This window comes from Acipenser ruthenus, chromosome 1, assembly GCF_902713425.1.
Source record: "Acipenser ruthenus chromosome 1, fAciRut3.2 maternal haplotype, whole genome shotgun sequence".
In the NCBI taxonomy this organism is placed as follows: Eukaryota; Metazoa; Chordata; class Actinopteri; order Acipenseriformes; family Acipenseridae; genus Acipenser; species Acipenser ruthenus.
Window position 1 is genome coordinate 8430297 of NC_081189.1, and position 11921 is coordinate 8442217.

The following is an 11921-nucleotide window of genomic DNA, read 5'->3' on the forward strand; positions in this document are numbered from 1 at the left end:
GTGAGGCGTTAGAACAGGGAACAGAGTGACTCTGCATGTTACTAAGTATACGCATTTAATCTGTATCTGTATTTAGGAATCTCTATGAAATGAATGTGTTCATTCAGAAAATATGCAGCAAATAATCTAGAATAATTCCTTTAAAATAAGGGTTTCATAAAGCATTAGCAAGATGGTAAATATTGTGATGGTTCCTGGCCTAAGTGACATAATATAAAGGCGCGCCTTACTGTACAATACCTATTACCTTTAGTAATACAATCCCTCTATCTCATCTACTCCAGTCCTTACATTTATACTTAGTTTCCTCATAAGACACAAAGTAAATGCAGAGTCAAAATGATTCTATTCCGTCTCATGTGCTGTATGTTTATTATATTAACCATAATTACAGTACAACTTCCGCTTCTAAATAGAGCAGCCAATGAAGTGAGACTTGTGAATGTCAGAATGTGATTTTATTTGTCAATAATACCTGTGTAACTGGATGATGTCGTTCCACAACAACTGAACTCATTGGTGGGGCCACACCCATCACATTGAGATTGCCCGCGATCCTGCTGCTCTTCGGTCCTAGGTCTGATCGGCCTGTGATCCGAGCGGTTATAGTCTTCCCTGCTCTCTGCTGTGCTGCTGTCACAACCCGGGTGACGGACTGCAGAAAGATGCAAAAACATTCAGCCAAGCTGGGCCAGATCAATGGAAAACATTCGCAATTACCACCAAGTAATTAGTTCAATTCCATCCCTCACTAAAAACTCTGAGCTGTTAATTAACAATTTACCCTCATAAATTAAACTGCATTTAAAACCATTAAAGCAAAAGTGCATGATTCATAACTAGTGGCATATATTGACAAAACTGAATGAAATACTGATGCATACCATTTTTTTCTACATTTTTTAATGTAAATCAAAACTAGTAAAAGTTACCTTTTCACTTAAATTGAGTATTTATCATACTCCACAAAATCAATAATTAAAAAGTATAGTGTATAATGAAAGAAACAGTTTAAAAACGAGTTAGAAATAGATTTCAATTTGAATACCAGTTTGTGGGTTGATGGTGTTGGAGTGGTGTCATCGACTACAGTAGTGGCCGAGATGCCTTCTGCTGCTCTAGAAGGTGCGCTAACAGATCCAAAATGGGATGTAAACTGGAAATAAACAGATACTTTGAGAAGTGGAAGTAAATCATAAACAAGGGTTTCCATCCTGCTGTGTGACTGTAAAAGCAGTGAAAACATAATGCTGATACAGTGACCCCTTGTGGAATTTGCTCAGGTATTTTTTATAGTTTTACTCTTAGGTAGTAATTGTATCATATATAGTTAACGGGTTGTAAACATCCATGTTACAAACGGTAGGCCTAGATATAAAATCAAACTTTAAAAATATGAATAGTAAAAGTTGTGATTAAATAATGTATATAATTATGTATATATTTTTTGTATACAAATTATAAGTTTGAGGTTGTCTTAATGCTATTAGTCGACACGCTCAATAACTTTGAAGAATGATGTTATCAGGAATTACTGCATTAGCAGTTTTCTAGACAGACATGCAAAAATGTAAGTGTGACCTACTGTATGTATACATGTAAAGACAAACAGCCAGGCATTCAGAAATAGCGATACACTCATAAGTGTGACATATGTACGGGTATGTATGTGTGAACAGGAGCCTCCACTAGATCACTGCTCACTATATTCCACTTAAATCCAGAAAAAAATGCTTAAAAAGAAAGACCTTTGATGGTAAAAAAAATATATATATATTATATATATATATATATATATACACAGACAAACAATCCCCACAAAGCACATTACTTTCATTGAAAACAAGCTGCCATTTCCCTGACACACGTACCATCTGCTCTGTGTCACTAGGTGCTGCTGTTGCAGGGGCAGATTCAAAGTGAACAGGGCTGAAGCTGGCTGAGGTTGCTGCTGGCTGTTGAAAATGAACCGATATGCTGGAGCCAGGCTCTTCCCTTCGGGAGGGATGCTCTGAATTCACACACATAAAAAGACCAAGAGGTGAATCCCTTAAAGAGCAGGGAAACTGTTGTGTAAAACGTTGTATACAATCTCAAAACTGATGCACCTTTACATAAAGGTATATCAGAGGCTTCAAAACATTTTCTTCCCACATTAGCACTAACAATACTTTTATTTTGCAAGTGATCTTTTATTTTCACTTTGACTCAGGTGAAGTCTATTTTTTTCTGTATGTTTACATCCTGTGTTTTTATGGGATCACCTGAGCCACAAGAACAGCAGAAAATGTAGATTTTGTATTTCTTACAAACATAAAATAAAAATGTGTTAGCAAATATAGACAATCCTGCCCTGTGAGGTCACATAGCCATCAGTTTGTACTTAAGGATATTCTAGCATCAGTTTGTACTTCGGGTTATTTAATGGCGACTTTGGGATTATTTAAGATAAATCTGACAGAAAAATGCTACATACATTGTTATTACGGACTCTCGACAATACATACGTCTAAACAATGCGAGTGTGTAGCATTTAATGATTACTAACCATGCTCCAGCGCCCCCTCTCTTCCGTTAAACATGGTCATCGCCTCCATATTCAGGGCACACACCCCACGCATAAATGCTTTCTTCATTGATTCTTCATATCGCTCCCTTTCAGAATGTAACTGCTGGATCTCACATCTGGCTTGTTCAAGTGCTTCAGAAAGCTGACATTGTGAGGGTTAAAACAAATAAATAAATATTGAATAAACGAGAAAACCACAACCTTTACAACCTTCATTTTTACCATTATGCATTTATTTTAAATGAATTTGTGCTCCACATGGATGGCTTGTACCTGCATCATTGATTAACCTTTTTTTTCCCTTTTCAGTTTATTTTATTACCCTATCTATTGTTTTTACTGCCTGCTGTCCACACTGATATAGCTCCCCTATTGCTTTTTCATTTCTAATTAAAACATTCTGTTATCTCTGCACTAAAAATGCCCTTATTCTTTATTTCTATCTTTCCTTTTAGTTTTGAAAAACTGTGTGCATTTATAGTGTTCAATCACAGCGGGCACAAGCCCCACAGCAGCTCATCTTTACCATCCTCTGCTGAATAAGTGACTAGATTAAATGTAGATATTTAATAGATATTTTACTGCAATAGTTTTTCTAGGTTTCACATCTAACTCATTTTACATGTAGTTTTAATACTTAAATCTGCTTGTAGAAATCAGATCACATGTAAAAAGTTATAAAGAAAAACTAAACTAACTAAAATGGTTTCCCCCCCATTTTATTATCACTAATTTGGTAAACTTGTTTTGACTAGCTTATTTATTTATTTTACAGGGTGAACACAGGAAACAATCCTGTAATTTAGACTTCAGTTTCCACTGCTAGTATTTTAGCTGACAAAATTGAACTAATATGAGCTTCTTTCCGTATGGATACATTCACTTCACTCATTCCCTTTACTCTTAAAAAAAAGCCCAGGATAAATATACTGAAATACACATTTTTGGGAGTTTTAAACCTAGGCGACACAAAACACCCCAGTCCTCATTTGCAACCACTAGGCTACACTGCTGTGCTGGTTTCAAAAATGCAACTGTGCTGATCACTTAAGCAATTTATTAAAAAAATAAAATTAAAAAATCAGAGCTTGTTCATATAAAAGAAAGCTACAACTTACTTCTTCAATTTTTCGTTCATAATCAGCGGATAACCGGAGACAGACCTCCTCGGCCCTAGCTTGACATGCCCGCTCCACCCTTTCTCTCCATTTCACTTCAATGACAGAGTGCCAAGCCACCCACACCTTCTTCATTAGCATTTGCTTGTAGTGCCGATCAGCTAGGCCATTTGAATATGCCTTAAAACAGAGAGCAAACAGACAGTTTCCAAACTGCAAAGGACTAGGCATTCTGTGGATATTCGATGGAAAGAGCACTAAACAATGGTAATTTGGTTAATGGGGTCAGTCAGATTCTGAGTTTTTTTTTCATTTTATCAAGTACCAGTACTAAAAAAAAAAAAAAAAACTTTGGGATACCTTGGTTGGAACTGGTATGACTGTACAATACCTCTTTCAACATAATAACTACACAGGGCTCCCCCTTTATAAGGCGTCCTTTTGTACTGCAGAACCGGTTATAAGGCAGTACGGTCATAATGCCATTAAACTAACACTAGTATTCTCGTTATAAGGCGGAACACAGTCTCTTAACTATGGCTCCCAACTACAGCGTTAAAGGGGGAGCACTGTACGTTGCAAGACCTGAACTGTTGGTACAGCTTATTTTGTTCTGGTTGCGCACTGTGCACTGTGTGCTGGGACAGCTCTTTAATAATTAAAGACACACAGTGAAATACAGAACCTGTCACTTGTCTCAGTCCTCTTTGAACAACAGTCTGCAAACCCCGCCATTGCAAGGTTAGAAGGTCACCGTCATCAACCTGTCCCCTGTCAGCTCCTACCTCCTCCCTGGCCTCGCACTGCTTGCTTCTCCAATGAGAGAAAGTTCGCATCAGCTCCTGCTTTTCCCTCTGTCGTTCCATTCCATGGATAAGGTTAGAGATCACCTGAAATGGTACAATTGTTAGGGAAGACATTTCCTGGGAGTTGACAATGTATTTGACAAGTTGTCACAAGGAAATTATATTTATTCAACTCTAGTAGATACAAATAAATTCAAGTTGGGAAATAATCCTAGTTAAATTTCATTATAGTTATATTAATAGACAATTATTTTAATACAGAACAAATTCTACAGAACTGCAATAAAACTGTTAGCCAGATAGAAAATACAATTAATAAATCTGCACACAAGGTAATATTCCTAATGCATTTACACCAGTCTGTTTGCACAACTGAGGGAAAATAAAAATACCTCCTGGTATGTTTAAAACAATGTAACATTAACATTTTAACAGGTGTAAAACTTGGGCCACTAAGGTAAATGCTTTGTGAATACAGCCCATATGATTAAACCGATCCTGATTGTGAAGGTAAAGTACCTACAAAAAAATGCAAATATCTCAGACACAATATATGCCTTCTCCCATGTTAGTTGTCCTTTTTGGTCTTCTTGTATTATTTATATCTGATACCTCATCTTTTCTCTGGTTCGAAGTCTCATAAGTATGTAGTAGCTCCTTTAAATTGTCCATATCGTTGGTTAAACGAGCCACATGGGCGGCATGCTTTTCTCTTTCGTTCCTCATTTGCAATCTGTGTTGTTCAATGATAGCCAGTTTCCATTTTCTCAGCTCAGTTATAACATTTGTCTGAAATACAGGAATAACTCATGTTACTCAACAGGCTTTAGAAAACACTAGAATACTTTTATCCAGAACTTGTTTTGTTCACATGTCCTTTGAGACAAAATAAATGTTTTCCTCAGCTGTGGTAGTATGTTCAATATGAGCAATACCCATCATGCAATTTGAACACATTTACAGGTATTACTATATTTTGGTCAGCAGTACTATACATGTCACAGGGAATTCCATAGGATCAATCATATTTACAGTACTTGACAAAAACCTAAACAAACTGAAGAACCCACCTTTAGTTTGTTGCTCCAGGTATCCAGTAAATGTTCCATTTTGTTCATGTTCTCTTCAGGAATAAACAGTTCCGTAATCACATTGTAATCAGAGGTACTAGGCAAGACGCTTACTGATGAGGTCTTTATAGAATGAGCAGGTGAATAAAGATTAGAGCCAGATTCCACATCAGACTCAACAGGAGTCCTTAATAGCACCCCTTGACCTACAACACAGCAATTACACTTTAGTCCTTATGTGCTCCAATAATACTACCAAACACTATAAGTACAGTAATACAAGTATTTTATCCCTCTCCATAAATACCTTTGCACCGCATTATTCTTGATCAGGAATTTTATGGAACCATGTGCATGTGGGTAGTTTACTTGAAAACAGTGCAAATAACTACTATTGGCAGAGTATATTGGTTGCATTATTTAAGTAATTTAAGAGGTTTAATACATTTTAACTGCAGATGGTGGATTTAATCCATAATAGCAGGATGGTTATGATATTCAAGGTCATTGGAAGCAAACTGGGATTGTAAACATGTGGCATTGATGGTCTTTGTACAGAGGTGGCTGTTATGCAAGGTTTCACTACAGTTATTTTTGTTTGTGTCAGAACACAATACAATGGTTTTATTCCTTAAACAAAAATGGGCACCTAGATATTGAAAACTGCTCCCAAACTTTTATTTAGCTGTTTATCCAAAATGGTAAGCTGTGAACTTGGTTTACCTTCCATTCTTTCCATGGCAGCTGCAGGTCCCCCTTCAGTTTTGACTCTTGATGTTCCTAACTGTCTATCTGAAGGTAATTCATGTCTGCTTTCATCTTGTTCTGATAATACAAGTAACACACATTTTAATATTTAACAAAAAAGGGACAAACCTGGTGGTCACATGCCAGCTGTCCATTACCAATCAGGCCACTGTAAAATAGGTTTTCTGTATGCACACTATTATTATTATTTACTACTCACTGCTTCTGACTAATGCATCAAGAGCAGTTTCTTCTTTCTCTGCCCAAACAAAGTAGCCAAAAATAAACGCGGTTGCCTTTGATGAGGCAGATAGTGCTTTTCTTTATCGCCACTGATGAAACATTAATATATATGTCGTCATTTAGTTTATAAGATTTATGTTGCAAGTTGTAAATTATCTGGGTTTTTTTTTGTTTTTTTTTTGTTTTTTTTACAAAACTGACATTACAAATATTTACACATAAAATAAAAAAAGAAATAGACTTTAACCGTGTTAATTTTAGAGAATGCATATGAATTTGAAAAATCTAGTAGAACAGTCCGTGACGTGTTGATCACAATAGGATATGTTGATCACAAAAGAATATAGTAACAATGGACAGTAACCTCATTGTTTGGTGATGTATGCATAATATAGAATGATAAGACAACATTTGATTCATCACAATTGGAGTCATTTACAGACAACAGTGCTAGTTGGACACAATGTATACGTGTAGACTGTTAAACATAACTTGACCCACACGTGAATCTGCACAGTAAGCCAGAGTGTTCATTTATTTATTTAACCAGGAGATTTACCCATTGAGACCGAGGCCTCATTTACAAGGGGGTCCTGGAAAACAATAAAAAGACAATTACAAGTACAAACAACACAATAAAACCAGCAGCATACAGAGATCAAAGAACAGAATAAATAAGACATCTCTATCTGTTAATGTGGACTGAAGGAGAAGCATTGGCAGGACGTTCTAATCCATTCCCAAATACGATCTTTATAACCAGAGAGTCAAAATTATCTAAGTCTCTCTTCATACTATGATGGAAACAATTCCATATCTTCGGAGTTGATATTTCAAAGCAGGGGAGGGTCATCATGGGAGTCAGTTAAGAAAAATGTAATAGTTAAATTGAATTGCGAGCTGAAGTTATCAAAAGTTGGACAAAAAAGACATTAAAACAATCCAAAATGTTATTTAAAGTTCTTGTAAAAAAAAAATTAAAAATAAAAATCTGCGTGTCAAGTCTCTCCTAAGGCTGAATGGCCTTGTCTGAAAATCAGCTTCTCTCTTGGTTGAAGTTTGGTTTAACAAGCTATACAACTTTACCTGTGTGCCGGGATGTACACCCCATGTAAGATAATGATTTAACTCCTTAAAAGGAAGACCTATAACAAAAGGTACCTGCCGAATGCTGCAAGAGAACATCATCCATTAAGCTTGAGATTCTCCCATCTGCTGTCAGTTGTGAAGTATTCAGAGCCTGCCTCTGGGTACCGAGTTCAAACTTTGGAGTTACTACAGCATATCGAAGCAGCTCTTCATATTCATCCTGTCAACCAGCCAAGGACCAGAATACATTCAAAAAGACATAAATAAATACATCATTTACAGACAAGCTTAGAAAACATATGGAACAAATAAATGAGGCAGATTGCAACAATTTGGTCTTGTAATCCACATATAGCATTTTATTTATCAATACCATGAAAGAAAGGAGAAAACAAATATGCACCTACAAGATATTTTCTGAATGACATTCATATAAAACTAATAAAATGAATTCAATCTCTGCTGGAAAAGCATGATTCTGCCCATGTGTTAGAAATGAATATATATTGGTGACTAGTGAAACATGTGGCCCTGATGGGGCAGCCAAGCAGAACAAGTAATGGAACTAGCTGTGATTGGAAATGTAACTAACAGTGGCTGACTCACAAAGGAGTATTTGTCGGACTTAATAAAATAATATATGTATTTTGTTGTATTAAGTCCGACAAATACTGGGTGCTTCCTTTACTTGGGATATCTGGGCTGGTAACAGAACTGTTAAACTGCTAAATTAAGGTTATGATTTTACATACTATGTATGCATGCAATGGAAACCAGTTAAGCTGATGTTTGAGTGGATGTGGAAGCATGAGCAGCAAGTGACATCAGGGAAAGTTAAACCTTGTCTAGCTAAAGAAAATCTAGATTTAATGTTTGTTGCTTGTAGATGTTACTGATGAGATGTAGCCTACCTGCAGTTCTGATGAGACTGAACTACCCCGATCTGAATCTCTGGGCAACACCGGACTCGTACTAGCTCCTTCTTCATCCGAGGACATCTGTTCAAAATTTGCTGTTTACTAATCAATGTTATTTACTATTTATATATTGCAAGTCACTCTTTCAAGAAATACCATGCTTACTGCAGTTACAGTTTTCTGCTGCATTCGGTCTTACCCGGGTCTACTGTAAATTAATGATTGGTTTATCGGTACCGGATACAGTACACAGTACACACACATAAATTGAAAATACCAGTATGCAATAATTGCAGTTCTTTAAAAGAAAAACAAACTAATTCAAACTACAGTAATACAGTAATATAAAAGACAGAAAGAAGCCTTCAAGCACAGTGTTACACTTAACTACGATAATAACGAGGCTACAATGAAAAATAGATATTTCTGCATTATATTTTGACATGCACACAATTATAAAGCTTTACACACACTGATTTTAAATACCTTTAAATCGGATAATTTTTAAATACGTTATGCTTTTTCTTTGAGTAAATTACTTCCTAAAATCTACAGTAAACTTTCACTTCAGCTTCTGACAGTTTCAAACCGACTTACACATTAACAACACCCTGTTTGATTGGCTCTGGGCGGTCGTAACGTTTTCTCCGGATTGGCGTAGATGCCGTTTTCTAATTGGAGACAGCTGTTGCTTCTGTTTCCACAGCAACGCAACATAAACCGACGCCATCCGTGCATGAGACGCAGGCGTGCATTGTTGCATCTTTTCAATTCAAGATAAATAAAACAGCCAGTTCGCGCCCAGGCAAACCATGTTTTATACAAAACACGTAGTGTAATATAAACATACTTCACAATACATCATATTTTTGTACAACTGTATCTATTTGTTAATAAAATAAAGTAATACAAATGTTATTACAAACACCTTGAGTAACGCTACTAAATCATAAATAAATAGTTATATACGCGCATTGGTGTTTTGAAACGGTGGATAAAGATAAACGTTTATATTGTATAGACTATTAAGTTCACATAAAGGACACACTTGTTTTCTTAACATTTGCAAAAGCCATTCACCTATTAACTAGCAGGTAAACAACGTTCACATTAATGAGGTCATGTATTAAAATGCAAATGCAACAACGCTGCTACCCAGCAATAAAGTGGAGATACACATTCAAAAACACAGTAAAACTGTCACAAACAATACCACGGTACAAAAGTACAAATACCCACACCACACACACACTGTCCGTGCAGGGGAGGGAACACACAGTGAGACAGCCAGAGAAAAAACAGCATCACAATATAGCCTGTTCTGTACACTTCTTAAACTCCAATTAAAACAGCGGGGTTCACGCTCGATGACGTCCCTGCTTGGTGCATACAGTACCTGAAATGAGTTCTCTGTTCACAATGAGCTTCATTCCATGCTCGGAGGCGTGACTAGCCATAGCATGTGACGTTAAAACGGAGCCCTCTTTACTGAGGCATAGATCCAGTCTTTTGTTAAACCTGTAATTCCTCAGAAAATGAAAATAATTTCCATTGGAAATGAGTCCATTCGTCAGAACACTGTAATACTGTAAATCATTTAACATCAAAGGGTTTGTAAGTACGGACAAAGCAAAAACTTAACTTAAAGTATATTTAGCATACATACTAAACAGTTTTAGCGTCACTTACTAGTATTACATGCAATGTCATGTTGTGTCTTAAATACTGTATAATTAAGTCAGTGAACAATTGGATATTATTAAAAGCAGAAATAGCCACTTAACCTTTTGCTGCATTGCGTCGAGCAAGTGTTAACTTTTTTTTTTTTTTTTTGGAAAATGTTATTGCATTCTATTGTATGTCTGTGTTTCACTGCATTATTTATAAATAAATAAATAAATAACTGAAAAGAGGATGTAGAAAGGATTTCGTTTGAGTTTGACCAGTTTTGCTATAATGGTGTTGTTGATGTAACAAATGGTTAAATGTGCCTCAATACAAGTTATTCAATACAAAACAGTCAAATTAACATAGGTGCATCAGCAGTATAAAGATTATACACAATGATCAGTCAAGCACAATTATGTTTACATCTACAAAAAGAACCAAGTAAAAAAAGGGAGCTCAAGATTTTTGAAAAATCGTCGAGAAAAATAATTAATTTGCCAATTAGTTTTTATTATTTTCTCCCCAATTTGAAATGCCCAATTATTTTTAGGCTCAGCTCACCGCTACCACCCCTGCGCTGACTGGGGAGGGGCGAAGATGAACACACGCTGTTCTCTGAAGCGTGTGCCATCAGCCGACCGCTTTTTTTCACACTGCGGACTCACCATACAGCCACTCAAGAGTGTTGGATGACAACGCAGCTCTCGTGCAGCTTACAGGCAAGCCCGCAGGCGCCCGGCCAGACTACAGGGGTCGCTGGTGCGCGGTGAGCCGAGGACACCCTGGCCGACCTAAACCTCCCTCCCCCCGGGCGACGCTCGGCCAATTGAGCGCCGCCCCCTGGGAGCTCCCGTCCACGGTCGGCTGTGAAGTAGCCTGGACTCGTACTCGCGATGTCCAGGCTATAGAGCACATCCTGCACTCTAGCGAGTGCTTTTACTGGATGCGCCACTCTAGAGCCCCTTGCATGTTGTTTATGCGCATGTACAGGTAGTGGACAAAAAAATGGAAACACCAAAGTTACTTAATAGGGCATTGGGCCACTATGGTATCCTGCTTTGTGGAGTTCTCGACAGACCGTTTTTGATGAAACTGGCTGCTCGTGCCCCAGGTTGAAATTTGCAGTCAATTGATCTGCAGTTGCTCACCTGTTTTGCCTTGCACTTCAAATTAATGCACGGATATCACAATCCTGGAGTATGCGCGTCTGCCCACTGTTGCCCTTTGCTGATGATGTCTTTCCCTCGGAGTTCCATGCCGACATCACCTTAGACACCGTTGCTCGTGAAACATCAGCAAGTTGAGCTGTTTTGGTCACTGAAGCTCCTGCCAAACGCGCCCCGGCAAAGTCACTGAGCCATGCTAGCCATAATTATAGGCAACCAGGCCTGTCGAGCATTTTTATACATGACCCTAAACATGCTGGGATGTTATTTGCTTAATTAACGCATGAGCCACACCTGTGTGGAAGCCCTTGCTTTCAATATACTTGGTGTCCCTCATTTACCCAGGTGTTTCCATTTTTTTGTCCGCTACCTGTATATGAAAGGAGACTCTTTCATATAAGCTCAGCTCTTGAAATTCTGCACAGCAGCATGAGAACCGATAGTGTTCCAAGACAATTGTAAGCCAGATGGTGCTTTGGAACTGCCCAGCGCACAGTCCTGAACAGCCACATTGCTCTAGTAGAGCCC

General features: G+C 37.5%; 1 protein-coding gene across 2 annotated transcripts in view; it reads right to left on the reverse strand.

Annotated features, from left to right (window-relative positions):
- LOC117973429 (centrosomal protein POC5-like) overlaps window positions 1–9262 on the reverse strand; it is a 10502-nt gene extending 1240 nt beyond the window's left edge. Inside the window, exons 1-12 of one of the 2 annotated variants that reach the window (XM_058992588.1) lie at window positions 9157–9262; window positions 8554–8640; window positions 7715–7862; window positions 6287–6388; window positions 5564–5769; window positions 5106–5282; window positions 4473–4577; window positions 3688–3867; window positions 2549–2711; window positions 1872–2011; window positions 1049–1156; window positions 476–655 (exon numbers count right to left, since the gene is read on the reverse strand). In XM_058992588.1, the coding sequence (XP_058848571.1) occupies window positions 476–655; window positions 1049–1156; window positions 1872–2011; window positions 2549–2711; window positions 3688–3867; window positions 4473–4577; window positions 5106–5282; window positions 5564–5769; window positions 6287–6388; window positions 7715–7862; window positions 8554–8640 (1596 nt within the window). In that variant the 5' untranslated portion in view covers window positions 9157–9262. Of the gene's footprint in view, window positions 1–475; window positions 656–1048; window positions 1157–1871; window positions 2012–2548; window positions 2712–3687; window positions 3868–4472; window positions 4578–5105; window positions 5283–5563; window positions 5770–6286; window positions 6389–7714; window positions 7863–8553; window positions 8641–9045 lie in introns of both variants that reach the window. The other variant, XM_034925716.2, reaches the window with a different exon arrangement.
- Window positions 9263–11921: the final 2659 nt, after the last annotated feature.